This window comes from Bidens hawaiensis, unplaced genomic scaffold (assembly GCF_021521415.1).
Source record: "Bidens hawaiensis isolate Kalapana, Puna unplaced genomic scaffold, B.hawaiensis_p1.1 tig00029987_1, whole genome shotgun sequence".
Classification (NCBI taxonomy): domain Eukaryota; kingdom Viridiplantae; phylum Streptophyta; class Magnoliopsida; order Asterales; family Asteraceae; genus Bidens; species Bidens hawaiensis.
Genome location: NW_027494991.1, coordinates 92,659 through 111,575, shown reverse-complemented (window position 1 = coordinate 111,575; position 18,917 = coordinate 92,659). Strand labels below are relative to the sequence as shown.

Genomic DNA, 18,917 nt, shown 5'->3' with positions numbered 1-18,917 from the left:
GGGGCTAGCAAGCATAGATCTAGGGGCTGGAATGTTAGTTTGGCTTCATGCCATCAATATCAACAAATAAGATTATTATCTTGATCAGATGATTCGTAGGGCGTGGATAAGTGTTTAAGTTTATCACTAAAATAAAAAGAGTACATTCTTAATGATGGATACATTGCCACTCACCTATAGCAAGAACTGAAGTTTCATAAATTGTACAAATTATTGAGATATAGAGGCTAGAATGCTAATTTGGTTTGATGCCATCAATATCAACAAATAAGACAATTATCTTGATTAGATGATTCATAGGATGTAGATAAGTTATCATGTGCTGATTATTTTAGTTTGGTTTACTCACGTTTAAGATCTCTAATGGTTTCAATGCCTCATTTTTTAGGTGTTTATGATCAGCTAAAGTGGTATATTTCTGTAGCTGGATATTAAACACTAATAAAGTTGTTTCATAAAAAGCTTGAAAAGATGGGGTGCCCAAATCAACAGTCTGAAGTTGTTGCGGTTTCCCGAGACACTAAAGATTGTTCCTGTACACCTCCCAGATCTTCTTCAGCATTTATGGTTAATTCAGAAATCGGTGCAGTTTTAGCCGTTATGAGAAGAAACGTACGGTGGGGAGTTCACTACTCAACAGATGAAGATCAACTAGACCACCCTCTTATTAAATCTTTTAAAGAAATAAGGAAACAAGTCTTCTCATGGCAGCATAAGTGGCACACCATCGATCCAGTTGTGTATCTGCAGCCCTTTTTAGATGTCATTCAATCAGATGAAACCAGTGCACCAATAACTGGTGTTGCTTTGTCATCAATTTACAAATTTTTAACACTTGCAGTTCTTGATCTGGACACCATTAATGTAACAGATGCATTGCATTTGATAGTTGATGCTGTGACTAGTTGTCGGTTTGAGGTAACAGATCCTGCATCTGAGGAAGTGGTGTTAATGAAAATACTTCAAGTTTTACTGGCTTGTATGAAGAGTAAGGCAGCAGTTAGCTTGAGTAACCAACATGTATGCAACATAGTGAACACTTGTTTCCAGATAGTTCATCAAGCAATTTCAAAAGGTGAATTGTTGCAGAGAACAGCTCGACACACGATGCATGAGTTGATTAGATGTATTTTTATGCATCTGCCTGATGTTTGTGAGAATAATCAAGATTTTAGTCAGGGTGACGAGGTAAATCAACGTTTCCTGTTTAATGATTGTTGTTTGGCTTGAAGTTTATAATGATGCCATGTAGAGGTGGCAAAATGGCCAGATCTGGTGGGTTGGGCAACAGGTCAAAAGTCAAAACTAAGTCTGGGTAAGAACAGTGGACATTTGTGCTGGCAGAAACATGTAGGGTTGTCCCAAACACCTTGTAAACACCTCGTGTGTAAATTTTTTAAACATTTTTCTATAAACAATCTGTGCATCAATATAGCTACAAAAGTTATATAATTTTCATCATCATCATCATCATCATCATCGTACTCAGTATATCCCACCAATAGCAATGCTATGGTAGGGTCTGAGGAGGGTAAGATGTAGACAGCCTTACCTCTATCCCATAGGGATAGAGAGGCTGCTTCTGGTGAGACCCCCGGCTCGATAGTAGTTTTGAATCAAGCCTTGGACATAAGACACATAACACTCAATCAGCCGGTTAATAGTATTAAATTCTGTAGTAAAATTATTTAGAGGTTTAATGCATTTAGAATATGTACCATGAGCAACTTATCAAACGTTAAAACTCATTTCTTTTATAGCTTGTTAGTTAGTTCATATCGGGTTTTAGCCCGTATATAGTTAGATGGTTAGACAAAGCCCATGGGCCGATTATTTGATGTCATTAGGGTTTATTCCTTGTATATATAGGAGTGTTCACCATTGTATTAATCATTCAGTCAGTAAACATCCTCTTCTTTACATGGTATCAGAGCTACTGCTCTCGATCCAAACCCTAGTCTGAAAAACGAGTTCTGGTCCCCCTGCACAAACCCTAGCCACCACCTCCTGTTCTGTCACAGATCTTTTTCCGACACATCCCCAACCATCACCGCCACCACCATCGTCCCCGGACACCCTCGTTTTAGATAACCCGAAAACCCGTCGCCGAACCGACGCCACACGCGCCCCCACGCGCCACCCTTGTTCCGCCGCTGCCACCCACGCGCCGGCGAGTGATGGCGCGTGGCCCCTTTTCCGGCCACTGGACTTTTTCCAGACGTCTTGTTTTTCACCTCCGAACCTCCCTGTGGTGATAGTTTTCCGATTCGGACACTTTTATTTTTCTGCCCCGGCTCGTGTATTAGTTCTTGCTCGGTGTTCAAATCTTCAGCTTCTATGGCCAACAAGACTTCAGAAACTCAGATTGCTCAGATTGCTCCAGGAATCATCAACTACTCTGCTGTTCTACGCATTCCCATCAAGCTTGACTCCAAAAATTGGAGTTCGTGGAGTCTCTTTGTCCAAAAAGGCCTTACTAGTGTGGACAAAGACGACCATCTCACTAAGCTACCTCCAGATCCGATTACCCGAGAGTGGCGTATCGATGACAGTGGAATACAAATGGCACTATGGAATGCCATGGAACCACAAATTCTCACTATTGCCCAAAACTTTTCCACTGTGAAGAAGATGTGGGATCACCTTTCTTCATCCTTTTCGGCTCAAGAGTCTCTATCTCATGCATATTCTGTGGTCCAGGCCTATGGCAGAGCCGAACAAGGCGATTCTACATTCACCGATTACTTTACATGATTTTCTAAACTCCGGGATGAACTTCGTGCTGCATATCCACCCATTACTGATTTACAGGTCCAGGAGGAGCGAAACACCAAGATGGATGTCATGACCTTCATTGCCGGTTTATCACCCAAGTATTCGAGCGCTCGGCCCTTACTGTTGAGTAACCCTTCGGCTACATCCTCTGTTGAATCAACTTATCATATGTTACGGGAGATGTATGGTCACGATGCAAATCCTACAGACACATCAGCTATGTATACCTCTACTGGTAAAGGTGTTGGTCGAGGCTCTTATACGACCCACAAAAAGGGTATTGGACGAGGTAATGGTCTTGTCTGTCACTATTGCAAGGAACCTGGTCACACTAAATGGGATTGCCCAAATCGTCCCCCAGGAAGCCAGCCACCTCCTCGTCCCAAAGCTCGCATGGCTGCCACCGATGAGGCTTCAGATCCGGTCGCTACTCCGGCCTACACGTTTAGTGAAGAAGACTATTGTCGACTGCAGCATCTTCTAAATTCTCAGACACCCGCCCCCGCTCCACGCGCAGATACGGCCAATTCAGGTACATTTCCTAGTCTCACTTCATCTTGGGTTATTGATTCAGGTGCTACTCATCACATAACTGGGAACCCCGATATCCTTTCTAGCCTACACAAAGTTTCCCACCAGCCAGTTCGACTTGCTGATGGATCTACTTGCCCCGTCCTTGGCATTGGATCCGTCACCAATTCGTCAAACCTAAACCTCTCTTCTATTTTGTTTGTTCCTAAATTTCCTGATAGCCTTTGTTCCGTGAGCCAACTTACTAAACAAAATAATTACTCTGCTAAGTTTTATCCTACTCATTGTATCTTTCAGGAGCTGGGGACGAACCGGCTGATTGGCACAGGTTTTTAATCAGGAGGCCTCTACCGCTTAACCTTCCCGCCACGTCCTACAGCAAACACTTGCGTTTCAAAAGTCAAAGAGGACCACTGCCGGTTAGGTCATCCCTCTACAGCGGTTATGAGGCAAATGAGACCAGATTTACCACTTTCGTCTTTTAATTTTCATTGTGAGTCATGTCAGCTTGGTAAACACACCAGGCGTCCCTATCCCCCTAGAGTGTCTAGTCGAGTCAGTGGTTGTTTTGAACTTTTGCATTCTGATGTATGGGGCCCTTGCCCTACTAAATCTACATTGGGTTTTGAATATTTTGTTACCTTTATTGATGATTATTCTCGTGCTACTTGGGTTTATTTATTGAAATCTCGTAGTGAGGTGTTTTCCACCTTTCGTGAATTTAATGCTTATGTTCAAAACCAATTTAACACAACAATAAAAACTCTACGATCTGATAATGCAAAAGAATATTTTTCCACCGACTTCACATCATACTTAAACACCCATGGGATTGTTCATGAATCCTCGTGTGCATATACATCCCAACAAAATGGTGTCTCTGAACGCAAAAATCGTCACCTGTTGGATGTTGCTCGCACACTCATATTTCAATCTCATGTTCCACATCGCTTCTGGGGGGACGCCGTTCTCACTGCCACATATCTAATAAATCGCATGCCCACACCCGTTCTTCATGGTAAAACACCATTTTCTATCCTTTTTCCTACAGGCACTCCATTTCCTCTAGCACCTAAAGTTTTTGGTTGTGTGGCTTATGTTCATGATCATCGTCCGACGGTCACTAAACTTGACCCCAGAGCTATCCGTTGTGTCTTTCTTGGTTACTCCCGAGTTCAAAAGGGGTATCGGTGCTATAGCCCATCTCTTCACCGATATTTTACTAGTGCCGATGTCACCTTTCATGAGTCATGTCCCTACTTTCTCGAGCCTACCACTTCTGTGTCTGACCCTTTCCCCGACCTTGATCTACCCACCTCTATCTTCATCCCCACATTTCCCATGCCCAGTGTACCAGATTCCCCAGTATTAACTACTTCTGATCCTGCTCCTACGGGTCCACCGACAGACCCTCCACCTCTACTCTTCACATATAGTCGTCAACGTCGTAATCACTCGTCACAGCCTCCTGATTCCCAACCGGACCATGATTTGTCCTCAGTTCCACCTCCCGCTTCCGAGACCAACCTCCCCCCACCCACTCCCGAACCTATTCCTACCTCCACTACACCATATGATCCTCCAGGTGCCCCTTTTCCTGATATACCTATTGCCTTTCGCAAAGAGCCTCGATGTTGCACCCGTTACCCGATTCACGATTATGTTGCCTATTCTCATCTGTCTCCTGAATCTCATGCCTACACTACTACCCTTGATTCCTACCCGATTTCCAGGAATGTGATGACAGCTCTTGCCCATCCAGGATGGAGGCGGGCTATGGAGGAGGAAATTGGGGCTCTTAGATCCAATCATACATGGGATCTTGAAACGCTTCCTGTAGGGAAGCATGTTGTTGGTTGTCGTTGGGTATTCACGGTCAAACTGCACCCGGATGGCTCTTTACATCGCTTAAAGGCGCGATTGGTCGCCAAGGGTTATTCTCAGGCATATGGCATTGATTATGATGAAACTTTCTCGCCGGTTGCTAAAATGCCATCTGTCCGTATTTGCATTGCTCTTGCTGCCATTAATCATTGGCCGCTCCACCAGCTTGATGTCAAGAACGCCTTCCTTAATGGTGTTCTTGAGGAGGAGGTGTATATGGAGCAGCCACCAGAGTTTATTGTTGAGGAGGAGGCATCGAAAGTTTGCAGACTACGTCGTTCTCTTTATGGTCTTAAACAGTCTCCCAGGGCATGGTTTGGTCGATTCTCGAGTGTTATGGGACAGTTCGGGATGACTCGTAGTGCATACGATCACTCTGTTTTTTTTAGACACCACAAAGGGAAAAGGATTATTGTAATTGTTTATGTGGATGACATCATAATCACAGGTGACGATACTACTGGGATCACTGAACTCAAACAGTTCCTTCAGACTCAGTTTCAGGTTAGCGACTTAGGTCGGCTACGGTACTTCCTCGGCATAGAGGTATCTCGCTCTCCACAAGGAATACTTCTCTCTCAACGGAAGTATGTCCTTGATATGTTGACTGAATGCGGCTTGCTGGGTTGCAAACCAGTTGATACCCCAATGCTTCCTACAAAGAAGCTCCTCCCAAAAAAAGGGGATCCTATGAAGGATCCCGAGCGATACAGACGGTTGGTTGGTAAACTTAATTATTTAACTGTCACGTGACCGGATATTTCTTTTTCTGTCAGTGTTTTGAGCCAATTCATGGCTGAACCATGCACCAGTCACTGGGATGCTGCTCTTCGTGTCTTAAGATATCTCAAGGCCACACCAGGCCTTGGCATCCTATATTCTGATCAGGGTCATTGTCGAGTGGGAGCTTTCACAGAAGAGGGAGATGGTCGGATATCAGGTTTCTCAGACGCAGACTGGGCAGGTTGTCCGATTTCACGACGATCTACTACTGGGTATTGTGTGTTTGTCGGAGGAAATCTTGTGTCATGGAAAAGTAAGAAACAACACACGGTTTCTAGATCGAGCGCTGAATCGGAGTATAGAGCTATGGCAGATGTAACATCGGAGATGACATGGATTCGTCGTCTTCTAATAGAACTTGGAGTTGTTTCTAAAGACTTGATGCGGCTATACTGTGATAATCAATCAGCCATTTATATAGCCAAGAATCAAGTTTTTCACGAGAGGACGAAACACATTGAGGTTGATTGCCATCTTATCAGAGACCGGGTAGTAGGCACACAAACAGATCCTCCATCCATTCAACCGATTCATATTAAGACAAACTTTCAGCTTGCGGATATTCTCACTAAGCCTCTTCGGAAACCTCAAATAGATTTTATTTGTAACAAGTTGGGCATGATTAACATATATGCTCCAACTTGAGGAGGAATGTTAGTTAGTTCATATCGGGTTTTAGCCCGTATATAGTTAGATGGTTAGACAAAGCCCATGGGCCGATTATTTGATGTCATTAGGGTTTATTCCTTGTATATATAGGAGTGTTCACCATTGTATTAATCATTCAGTCAGTAAACATTCTCTTCTTTACATAGCTAAACTTTTTTATTTAATCTGTTCAACCCATTGACTCATTCGACCTATTGACCAGTTCCCCTTTTAGCTACTTTTTACCTGTTTGATCAACTCATTTATAACCGAATGTAAATCGCTGCATCTAGACTTAATAGATTTTATGATGTTCTGAGCTGGCATTTTATTATCACATACTTCTGTTTGTACAGATCAGCACTCCTGATAATGATCACTCATCATCAAGTAAACCACCGGATAATGGCTACACCGGTTCAAAAATCGAGTCAGTTGGCAGTCCATTAAACCTTGCCTCCGACGTGCCTGAAGTTACAATGGATCATGAAACTACCGGGGAAGTCGGTCAGAGTAAAAGCCATGTGGCGGAACCTTATGGTGTCCCATGCATGGTGGAAATATTCAACTTCCTATGTTCCTTGTTGAACGCTGTAGAACATGCTGGAGTGGGCCCTAGATCCAATTCGCTAGCATACGATGAAGATGTCCCCTTATTCGCATTCGGGCTGATCAACTCAGCTATTGAGTTAAGTGGGCCCTCTTTGGGCCACCATCCTGAAATGTTGGCATTGGTCCAGAATGACTTATTCCATAGCTTAATGCAGTTCGGGCTTTCTCCAAGCCCGTTAATTCTTTCTACAGTTTGTAGCATTGTTTTGAATCTTTACAATCTTATGCGAGCCAAACTTAAACTCCAGCTGGAAGCGTTTTTCTCTTTGGTTCTTATGAAGCTTGCAGTTAATAAACACGGTGCTTCATATCAACAACAAGAAGTTGCAATGGAAACACTTGTTGATCTTTGCAGGCAACCGGGCTTTATTCATGAAATGTATGCTAATTACGATTGCGAAATTTTGTGTAGCAATCTGTTTGAAGATCTTGCAAATTTGTTATCGAAAAGCGCGTTTCCGGTTAATAGCCCTCTTTCTGCTATACATGTGCTTGCTTTAGAAGGATTAATCGCCATGGTTAGTGGTATGGCTGAAACCATGGGTGATGGTGATCAAGTCACGGGTCCTGAACCGGATGCATCAAATGCTGATTATTATGAGTCGTTTTGGTATGTGAAATGTGCAAGTTATGAAAATCCTGACTGTTGGGTACCGTATATTCATAAGACGAAGCATATTAAGCAGAAGTTGATGGTCGGGGTTGATCATTTTAACCGGGATCCTAAAAAGGCTTTTCAGATTCTTCAAGGGTTGTCTTTGTTGCCTGAAACACTTGACCCGTTGAGTGTGGCGTGTTTTTTAAGGTACACGAGTGGGTTAGATAAGACTTGTTGGAGAGTATCTCGGGAATCATGATCAGTTTTGTGTTGATGTGCTTCAAGAATATGCAAAAACGTTTGATTTTCATGAAATGAATCTCGACATCGCGTTGCGGGTTTTCTTGGAAACGTTTAGATTACCGGGAGAATCTCAGAAAATACAGCGGGTTGTTGAAGCGTTTGCTGAAAGATATTATGAACAGTCTCCTAATATATTTGCGAATAAAGATGCCGCTTTGTTATTATCGTATTCGCTAATAATGCTTAACACAGATCAACACAATTCACAGGTGAAGAAAAAGATGACAGAAGACGATTTTATTCGTAATAATCGGCGAATAAACGGCGGAGAGGATCTCCCCCGGGAATACTTATCCGAGCTTTTCCACTCGATTTGTGAAAACGAGATTCGAATGACACCCGAACAAGGTGTCGGGATTCCAGCTATCACCCATGATAACTGGGTCGGTTTAATTCATAAATCAAGGCAAACCTCTCCATTTATTATATGCGGGTCGGGCGAGCAAATCAACAACAAAATGTTTGCTATTTTGTCGGGCCCAACTGTTGCTGCTCTCTCTGTGGTTCTGGATCTTGTGGATCAAGAAAATGTGTTGCAAACGTGTATTGACGGGTTCTTAAATGTTGCTAAGATTGCGGGTTGTTATCATCTTGATGAAGTTCTTGACGGGCTTTTAGTTTCTCTCTCTAAATTCACAACACTTTTACTCCCAATGTCTATTGAAGAATCTGTTCTTGCTTTTGGTCAAGATTCTAAAGCCCAAAAGTCAACCTTAGCAGTTTTCACTATAGCAAATAAGTATGGTGATTATATACGTTCGGGCTGGCGAAACATTCTTGATTGCATTTTAAGCTTACACAAACTCGGTCTTCTTCCTGCTCGTTTAGCTCGTGATGCAGCTGATGATTTGGAGTCAAATTCTGAGTCAGACTCGGTAAGATCTTCATTGGTTTCCCCGGTCAAACCCGTGCTACCTCCAGCACGTAAGTCATTTGGGCTCATGGGCCGGTTTAGTGAGTTTTTATACTATGACACGGAAAAAACCCGCCCCACAACCTTCTGAAGAGCAGGTTGAAGCTCAGAAACGGGCCATGGAAACCGTTAAAGATTGTCATATCGATAGTGTGTTTACCGAGAGTAAATTTCTTCAATCCGAGTCTCTTTTGAATCTTTCCCGGGCCTTGATTTTAGCTTCCCATGAAGATGAAAATGGTGCGGTTTTTTGCCTTGAATTGCTGATTACCATCACGTTAAACAACCGGGACCGAATTATGCTTTTATGGCAAAGTGTTTACGAGTATATTGCCAACGTTGTCCAGTCAGCAGTGATGCCGAGTACGTTAGTTGAAAAGGCGGTTTTCGGTCTCATCAGAATTTGTAGACGCTTACTTCCGTATAAAGAAGAGTTGACTGATGACCTTCTTAAATCACTTCAACTCATTCTAAAACTCGATGCACGCGTGGCGGATGCATACTGTGAACACATCACACACGAAATTATGCGTTTGGTAAAAGCAAACGCAGGTCAAATAAAGTCCCATTTGGGGTGGCGTATCATCACGTCTCTCCTCTCAATCACAGCCCGTCATCCGGAAGCTTCCGAGCCCGGATTCGAGACTCTCGAGTTCATCATGCTGGATGGGTCCCACTTGCTACCCGCTAACTTTGTCCTCTGTGTCAATGCAGCCCGCCAGTTTGCCGAGTCACGGGTCGGTGACGTGGCAAGGTCAGTTAAGTCTGTGGATTTGATGGCGGGTTCATCGGTTTGTCTAGTCAAGTGGTCCCAAGAAGCAGTCGGGGAAGACCCCGAAACCGTGAGTCAACTATATCAAGATATAGGAGAGATGTGGGTGCGGTTGGTTCAAGGTTTAAGAAAAGTGTGTACCGACTCACGAGAAGAAATCAGGAACCACGCGGTTTTGATGCTGCAACAGTGCTTAACGGGTTTAGACGGGGTTCATTTACCAGACGAGACGTGGGTGCAGTGTTTCGATTCGGTTATATTCCCGTTACTAAACGAGTTGTTGGAAATTGTTGTAGAAAAATCAGCCAAAGAGTATAGAAACATGGAAGGTACACTTATTATCTCCTTGAAACTTTTGTCAAAGTCGTTTTTACATTCGTTACCGCGCGTTTCACGTTCGGCTTCGTTTAGTAAAATATGGGTAGGTGTTTTAAGTTGTATGGAGCATTACACAAAGGTTAAGTTTAGAGGGAAAAGAAGTGAGAAAATACATGAATTAGTGCCTGAGCTTCTTAAGAACACACTGTTTGTCATGAAGTCAACGGGCGTACTTTCACTGAACGGTGCGGATGGTCTTTGGGAGCAGACTTGGTTACATGTAAAAAATCTTGCACCGAAGGTGCAGTCGGAGGTGTTCCCTGACGACGAACCACGGACCGTGGTTGCGGGTGCGGTTCCGGAGGTTAAGGTTCCATGAGGTGGGTTTGGTTCAATTTTGAGGGGCAGGCTGAGAAAAAAGAGTTATAGTTGAGGAGGTTTTTATATATTTGTATACTTTTAGTAGTTTGTATAATTGTTGGTCTTTGATAAAACATGAACAAGTGTTTTTGTTTTGATTTTTCTTTTGGGGTTTTGTTTTTATGAATTTATTGACCTTTTGGTCCATCAAAGGGATATATATAGTCCTTAAAAACATTATATAAACGTTGTGTTACATCAGAAGGTGCATCGTCTTTAGTTTTGTTGGTTTTCAAAACTCACTTGTTTCTTTATAATATCCCATAACTAAATTGTTATTTATTAAGTTCCGTTAATACTAAACAAAATGATCCAATTATAATAGAGAGGCGGGTAAATATATCACGTACAAAGTTTAATCTGTCGTTAAATATGAACCTATTCTAGGTAGATACGCAAGAACTATATAAACTGTATATTTGTACTGCTCTCATTTCATCTCTGGTTACATAGCAAAGTGCTAAGCACAAGTGTATTATTCGATTCTCATAACTAAACTTAAAAATTGTTTTATATTTGCACGAGCGGTATTCAAAATATTAGTATATAAAGAGGCGTTTCATACGTAACCAATTTTAAATAGAGAAGTGAAAGTAAATTACACGATTTTTACCGTCTTACTTAAAATTGATTTTCACCCGAACTCTTCAAATGCATACCTATATTCTATATTCATATCTTGTGATATCGAATTTATTTTATCCCACAAACAATACCATTTTTTAACGATCAACAAATAAAGTTTGTCTATCCGGGGTAACCCTATGGCAAAACCATATACGCTCACGATCGTAGACAACGTTCGGTAGCCTAAGCCCACCATCTTTTGTTCCGAGGAAAACCCGTTGTCCAAAGGCCCACCACAATAAAACTGGGTTTGGATTATATACATGTCTCTTCTCTAAATCTTTACATCCCTCCTATACAAACAATATCATTTACTTGAAGCTTTTAAAAAATGTGAAAATATTTAACAAATTATGTTCACCAGATAAAAAAAAAAAAGTAAATCTTGTAAGTGAGCATAATCATGGAGAATAGAACCGATAAGAATAAGATCGTGCGTGACCGAGCGTAGCGTCAACGCGCTATCGTTTTAATAATTAGCTTGTTCCACCAATTCACCATTCCAATTATAAAAATACAAAACAACTTTCATACTATTATTATTATTATTATTATTATTATAATAAGTGAACAGGGGGTTCTTCAAATATACGGCTTTAGTCAGTTAGAATTTTCAAATTTGCGATTTTTGTTTCCGTGGTTTCATTTACTTGCAATTAAACCGTTAAGTCTGGTCGTTAAAATCATCAGCGTGCTCTTCAAACGAGGGGCACTTCCCCCCCCCCCCCCCCAATACATCCTAGCCCCTTAAGTGAGGGGCCTTGCGAATTAAAATTGTAGTTTATTTAGGGAGAAAATAGACAAAACCGTCATTCACGTGAAGAACACGCTAATAGGTTTAACGACCCGACTTAACGGATTATTGAATTCGGATAATTGCAATTGAAATAAAACTACAAATACGAAAATAAAACCTCTTGTTTACAAATACGATAATAATTTATTTATTATTATTATCACCGCAGACTGCCGAATTTGCCGACCACCTGCAACTTCTCCGATCATCTTCAGGTTCGTCTTCTATATTATTAATCTCTTAACAAACCTATCCACATAATTTCAATTTCAATTTCAATTCTTCTGCTCGTTTCAATCGGTTGACACAATTTACTATTTGTTTGTAGAGTTATTATTGTCGAAGATATGAGTGAGATATTCGAAGGATACGAACGCCAATACTGTGAGTTATCCGCGAGCTTATCGAAGAAGTGTACATCCGCTACTTTACTCGATGGAGGTGAGTCTAAACCCTAATTTTGATCAATTTAACTATGTGTAATTGGTTATATTACTATTATTATTTCTGTTGTTGTTGATTTGATTGTGCTTTAGATTAAGGATGTATTGAAGCAATTAGGAACATCCTAGAGCCTTCACTAGTCACCTAGGGTTGCTCTTGTTAGTTAAGCTTTTAGCTGACAAACGAATGGTTCACGGCATAGTTGTCAATAGCGAATAGCGGTCCATAGTGACAGGCTACCTGTTCGCTACGTGGCGATAGCAATGAAATAGTGTGCGCTATCTGATGTTATATTATTATTGTTGTTGATCTGCTTATGCTTTAGATTAAGGATGTATTGAAGCAATTAGGATGCTAGTAGAGCTTTTACAGTTAGGGCTACGGATGTAAACGAACCGAACGCTCTACGAACTGTGTGTGAATTATTCTGCGGGAAGTTTGTTTGTTTTAATAAATGAACTAAGTAGTTAATGCGGATATATATATATAGCAGCTTTACACTAGCAATTCAGTATACTCTCCTACTATTAACAAATTATCCTTTTGCAACTTACAAAACACTAACAATTGTAGCAAGTAGGAGCTGATTAAGACTCAAAACGCTAACATTAAACACTAAAAGTTGAAAACTAGCACTTAAAACACTGATATCGGGGGTATCAGTGATATATCGGTCAATATCGATGATATTATTGGTACCGATATTCTGACTGATATCGGGGGTATCAGTGATATATCGGTCAAAATTTCTTGTTTGTGTTCGTTTATTAAGGAAATGAACTTGTTTGTGAACGGTTTATGAACACAAACAATGTTTTATTTGATTTGGCTAAGTGAGAATAGTCAGTGCCAATGGTTCAGTCAGGCTATATTATGTTTGTGTTGGTGTTTATTTAATGTTCGTATTCATATTTTAATTTTACGTATAGTTTAATCAGATAAAGCTCGTATATAGTTTTGGTGTGTATTTAAAGATTTTGCTAAAATCTATATGATTAGATCAGAAAAGTCGTTAGAAATATCGAAATCATTTGATGAACAAACATAAACAAACAAACATTAACAAGCATGGCCTCAATTCGTGTTCGTTCATTTAGTTTATCGAACAAAGTTCATTGTTCTTGTTCGCTCATTTATTAAACGAATGAGTGTAGACGGACCTTCCGCCGAACAGCTCTCCGAAAGTTTGGTTCGTTTACAACCCTACCCGCACCATCTGATTTCAAATTGAAATTGCTAAGGTTCTTATTCATTAGATTGTTTGCAAGTACCAAAACAACAAACTTAATGCCATATCAAACTGATGTTTGCTATTAATTTTCAGAGCAAAAGAAGCAAAAGATTTCTGAAGTAAAAGCAGGGATTGATGAAGCTGAATCTCTGGTATTGTGTTAGCTCATTGTCATTATTGTTGCATATTCATCCGACGAACGTATTACGGGTTTAATTTAAACAGTTTTTGTTATTAATCCAGATACGGAAAATGGACATTGAAGCAAGAAACTTGCCACCAAATGTAAAGGCTGTACTCCTTGCCAAATTAAGAGAGTACAAATCTGATCTGAATAATCTGAAAAGTGAAATTAAACGAATTGCATCAACAAACTTAAACCAAGCTGCCCGTGATGAACTATTGGAATCAGGAATGGCCGATGCTGCTGCGGTATGATAACTTATCTACCTCTTAGAAGTATTAAACATTGGTCACTTTTATATACTTTTATAACTAACAAGCGGTTTATATGACAGGTTTCAGCAGATCAAAGAGGAAGATTATTAGTCTCGACCGAAAGATTAAACAAGTCGAGTGACAGAGTTAGGGACAGTAGAAGGACCATGTTGGAGACCGAAGAGCTGGGGGTTTCACTTCTTCAAGATCTTCATCAACAACGGCAGTCTCTGTTGCATGCTCACGGAACCGTATGATAATATATTCTTTTAATAAAGTTTTGGTAAGTTTAAAAAAACACATTTTTAATATCATTTTTGTCTGTTTCAGCTTCATGGAGTTGATGAGAACATAGGCAAGAGTAAAAAGATAATGACAAACATGTCAAGAAGGATGAATCGGAACAAGTGGATAATCGGGCTCATGGTGACTGTACTTGTTATTGCCATCATCTTGATCTTGTACTTCAAGTTGAAGTAGCTGGTGAAAGTGAAAGTTGAGTTTGGCTTGGTTTGTTTATTGGGTCTGTTTTTACTGCAAGTGTGTTATTTACTGTGGATTTGAGATGTTTGTCTGTTTTTACTGCAAGTGTGTTATTTATCGTCGGTGTCATACCTGGTATCTATATAGTATATTCGTATTGATGTTTGTATGCTTGAGATTGTTATGAAACCCTGCAACAATTGAAATGTGTTTCATGTTGTTATGATAATATTTTCATTATTATGCATGCGATTGAAAGTACGTTTGATTGACTAAAACGAAACCTCTTAATCAGTCATAGAGTCTCTCGTCCGGTCATATTAGTCAACCCTCTTAATGATGGCTCAGGTAATGGGTTTCAAACCGCCTATGAGTCAAGTCGTCAACCCTATCATCTTCTACAACAGCATCATTGTCTTTGGGCTATGGGTACGGTGAGTGGATTCGTTGGAAGAGGTGTTTGGGCTATGCAAGGGTTGAAGAGAAGAACTCGCAACGCGGGTCCATGACCATATGAAGCCGGAAGACCTGACCAGAACACATCCCTGTTGAAGTCTGCCTTTGTTTGGTTTTGATTGTAATGTTATGGTACAAACAAGAGAACAAAAAGCCAAGAAATAAATCTCTATTTCATTGCATAAAGATCAAATTAGACAAAGAGAGATTAAATAGTAAATAATTTGAACAAGTCGACGCAATTAGTGTACACTCTGGTTTAATTCGCTTTGATCAGTTCAGTTTTTTCTCACTAGCTCTCGTGTTTTTCTGGATACCGTAAAGTTGTATCTAAATGTTTGACATTGAAATGAAGCAATATGGTTTGAACATTGTAGTTGTTTCCTACAAATAAATAAATAAATTGTTAAAAATTAAAAAATAAGTTTCACTCGTGATATAAGTTAATGTATGGCTTCAACTTCAACAACGGGGCTCGCTTTTACAACCTCGATTACAGTTACCTATAAAATCTTAATTAAGTGCTGAAAACAGAAAACTTTCTTTTAAACCAATGTTTTCTTGGACATTTTACTTATACAAACAACCATAGGTAAATAAACATGTTACAAAAAACATAAGTGGTACATGTTAAGCGGTAAACGGTACTCGAAGTCCGATTCTCTGTGCCAACCAAGGCCTCTCCGGGTTCGGATCAATAAACCTGTGCGCCAAAAACTCCTCCGCCTCTTCCTCCATGAGCTCTCGGGCCCACGTCACTCGTCTTTCCTGACAACTCCCGGGCCCGAAACATCTACATTGTGTAAGGCAAGCGTACCGATTGTAAAAAAAACACATAAGGTTGAATGATTAAATTATAAGTTTACCTGTACTCATAAAAGCAAACACTTCTTTCATTTTCAACTTTGCCATAATTATTCCATCCGTGTCGCTTAATACATGAATCCATGTATGTGTATGTGAAAACCACCCTCCCGAATGGTCCCCATGGCCGCCCGAGGTAAGCATAGGGCACGCCTCCATTCCCGGTTATGATGCACCTGTGATTATTAATAGTTACCAGACACACTTGGTTTAAAAAAGCGCGTCTTAGTCTCAAGAGTGTAATGCGCTTTTTGATACCAATTTAACAAGACATGTTTTTTTACAAATACGGGAAGCAGTGGCGAACCCAGGAAAAACTTCAAAGGGTTGGGGAAAGGGTCGGTGTCAAAAAAAAAAATCATGATTTTAACATATATATATCTCAAAAAAATTTACAGGGGTTCCTACACTTATAGTGTAGGTCCGCCAATGATGGAAAGTGAGCAGTGTGCATAAAACCGAAGAAACCAATCGGTAACCAAAGAAAACAAACCCAAACAAAAAAAAGCGATGGTTTAATTTTAATGTCTTTGTAAAAACCGAATTTTAGGTTCGTTTTTGGTTTTGCGTGCAACTAAAACTAAAAAGACTTAACCAAACCGAATTAATAGATTTTCATTTTTTATTTTGATTGTCAGGTAACTTACAAGAATTTTATAAATAATATAACCCAAATATTTTAGTCCAGATGTATAATAATCTAATAATCATTGTTTTTTCCAAAACTTTTTTGGCCCAAAAGATTAACGCTCAAATATATAATAATCAATTAATCAATAATTAACAAAACTTTTCGGCCCAAAACTAAAACTATAACGGTTTTCGACTTTTCGGTTTTCAAAGATTCAAAATTGAATTTTCGGTTTTTAGTTCAGTTTGAGCCCAAAACCGACCAACATAAAGTAGTTGAATGCAAACCTTAAGAACACGTAACCAGTTGTCTCTTGACACGATTTTCTACTTTGCGCAGTTACGAAACCGGTTGACTTGCAGTGAATGTGGCAATGCTCCAACAATGCAGTGCTGTTACCAAATATAAAGTCCACACTTCCCTCAATGTAACAGTTTTTCAAGTATTGTTTTCCGCAGTGTAAGTACAAAGTGTTCTGCAAACATTATTAACAAATTTTTAGCTTCAAGAGCATAAGATCAATGGCAACATTTGGGATGAATATCTCGCCTGCCACCCGAGAAATCTGCAGTTGTAGAAAGCACATCTATCCGCGGTTACTCTGATAGCCACTGCTTGCCCGGAACCCTGATTTAAAAAGTTAAAAACACCGATGAAAGGGTAACTTCGCGCAATAATAACCAAATTTCTCAAATGAAACATTAAAGTCACTAGCTTCTCAAGCATACCACTCGAGTGATATTCTGTTCTTTTAAGTCGATCAGCTTTCATTAAACTTTTTAAAGTTTTTTAAAATTATAAAGCTTAAAAGTTTTTTAAAATTATAAAGTTATTTAAAATTATAAGTTTTTTAAAATTAAACTTTTTTAAGTTTTCTAAAATTATAAATTTTTTTAAAATTATAAGTTTTTTAAAATTAAACTCGAGTGATTTTCTGTTCTTTTAAGTCACTTGTGAAATTTTTTTATGTGGTTTTAAATTTTTTAAAATTATGCGATACAAATGAAACATATGATTTTTTTTTTTACTTAATTGAACAATTATAAAGCTTAGTTACCATTTAGTGAATTTTCTTTCTTCAAGTTAATTTACAAAAATAATAACTAAGAATAATATTCATATATGTTCCACTTACATTTGTACCACATATTGAAAATATCCTATAAAATTGTCGAAAAGGATGAACACCTCAGGAGCAGAATTCTCAAATGTAATGTTTTCACTGATGAAATCTTCTCCTTCAACAATGACGGTCCCGCATCCGAAGGTTCCTGTTCCAATTACTCGTGACGCCTGTATATACATCAATAACGAATACACAAAACAAGTGAAATCATTTGCGAGAATCAAGGTCGTTTTAACTCGATCGAACTGATAGCGTTATACATATACAGGGTGTAAACGAGCCAACCCGCTCACGAGCTAGCTTGTGCAATGCTCGAATCGAGCCAAGCTTGATCTCGACCCTAAAAATAAGCTTAGCTTAATAAACGAGTCTAGGACCGAGCCTAACTTAACTTTTCGAACTTACGCGAGCTCACGAGCCTAAATAAGTATATTAATCACTTAATAAATATTGTTACAAATAAAAATTATATAAAAATAACTAAATAATTAAAAATAAATATAAAAATAATTAACTCATGTATAATAAACAAGCCAAGCCGGAACAAAACTCCAGCATGAATAAAACTACTCTCAAACTTAGCCACAAAGTGACAAAACCAAGCTGCGGCTTGAAAAACTACTCACACTCGAGATTTAGAAATAAAGCTCTTTATAAGTTAAACGGACCTGATGATGATCTATATTTGTGGCGGTGTTGTCCCAAGTAACAAGGGTGGTTTCGGGTTGTAACCCGGCTAGTGTGATGAGGTTTTTGGTCTTGGGGATGTACAAAGGTTGTTTGTATGTACCCGGTGATATTCGGATCACCGTCCGGCATGTGTTGCCGAGAGGCACGTCGTCGATGGCTTCTTGTATGCTTCGGTAGTCACCGCCACCGATCTGTGCCACCGTTAACACTCGTGCCATCTTTTCTCTCTCTTCTCTTGGTTATATTATCATTATTATTATTAGTTTGTTATAGACTTATAGTTATCTTGTATGCATAATATTATATTATATTTTGTTATGTTTTGCAATGAAGTCCGTGTAGTAGTGCTAGCGATTGACGAGTGTCATGTGTGACATCATTAGTGACGAATAAAGTTAGTTAATTTTTTTTTACAGGTTGTTGGGTTCTTTAAAAGGCTTACACCCTGCTGATTCACGTATAACTAGTGTTGTAAAAAGCAATAATCGCTAGTCGGGTAATGGAATAGGGCTTAGCGATTAATCGGGTTTAATCGAGATTAATTGGGATTGATTGGATTGGACTTTAATGTATG

General features: G+C 39.6%; 2 protein-coding genes and 1 pseudogene across 3 annotated transcripts; 2 read left to right on the top strand and 1 right to left on the bottom strand.

Annotated features, from left to right (window-relative positions):
* Positions 1-248: 248 nt before the first annotated feature.
* On the top strand, positions 249-10,519 carry LOC143579819 (ARF guanine-nucleotide exchange factor GNOM-like; annotated as a pseudogene). The gene is made up of 2 exons (XR_013143535.1): positions 249-1,188; positions 6,978-10,519. The product of XR_013143535.1 is annotated as an ARF guanine-nucleotide exchange factor GNOM-like (transcript).
* A 1,661-nt stretch (positions 10,520-12,180) lies between these two features.
* On the top strand, positions 12,181-14,668 carry LOC143579826 (vesicle transport v-SNARE 13-like). Its single transcript, XM_077063015.1, has 6 exons — positions 12,181-12,195; positions 12,309-12,421; positions 13,749-13,807; positions 13,899-14,087; positions 14,174-14,344; positions 14,424-14,668. Exons 2-6 carry the CDS (start codon positions 12,328-12,330, stop codon positions 14,571-14,573), a joined length of 663 nt encoding a protein of 220 aa, XP_076919130.1. The 5' UTR covers positions 12,181-12,195; positions 12,309-12,327; the 3' UTR covers positions 14,574-14,668.
* Positions 14,669-15,644: 976 nt separating this feature from the next.
* LOC143579825 (pectinesterase 31-like) lies at positions 15,645-18,561 on the bottom strand. Its single transcript, XM_077063014.1, has 6 exons — positions 18,322-18,561; positions 17,716-17,820; positions 17,077-17,154; positions 16,815-17,002; positions 15,899-16,072; positions 15,645-15,825 (listed from the first exon to the last, which is right to left on the bottom strand). Exons 1-6 carry the CDS (start codon positions 18,559-18,561, stop codon positions 15,663-15,665), a joined length of 948 nt encoding a protein of 315 aa, XP_076919129.1. The 3' UTR covers positions 15,645-15,662.
* Positions 18,562-18,917: the final 356 nt, after the last annotated feature.

Excerpts from the sequence above, each read along its gene's own strand:
- LOC143579826 (XM_077063015.1), top strand. The coding sequence starts at position 12,328 with ATGAGTGAGATATTCGAAGGATACGAACGCCAATACTGTGAGTTATCC. Across the intron at positions 12,422-13,748 it reads CGCTACTTTACTCGATGGAG|AGCAAAAGAAGCAAAAGATT; the intron begins GTGAGTCTAAAC and ends ATTAATTTTCAG. Across the intron at positions 14,345-14,423 it reads TGTTGCATGCTCACGGAACC|CTTCATGGAGTTGATGAGAA; the intron begins GTATGATAATAT and ends TGTCTGTTTCAG.
- LOC143579825 (XM_077063014.1), bottom strand. The coding sequence starts at position 18,561 with ATGGCACGAGTGTTAACGGTGGCACAGATCGGTGGCGGTGACTACCGA. Across the intron at positions 17,155-17,715 it reads TTGAGAATTCTGCTCCTGAG|GGTTCCGGGCAAGCAGTGGC; the intron begins GTGTTCATCCTT and ends TTTTTAAATCAG. Across the intron at positions 15,826-15,898 it reads GTTTGCTTTTATGAGTACAG|ATGTTTCGGGCCCGGGAGTT; the intron begins GTAAACTTATAA and ends TACACAATGTAG.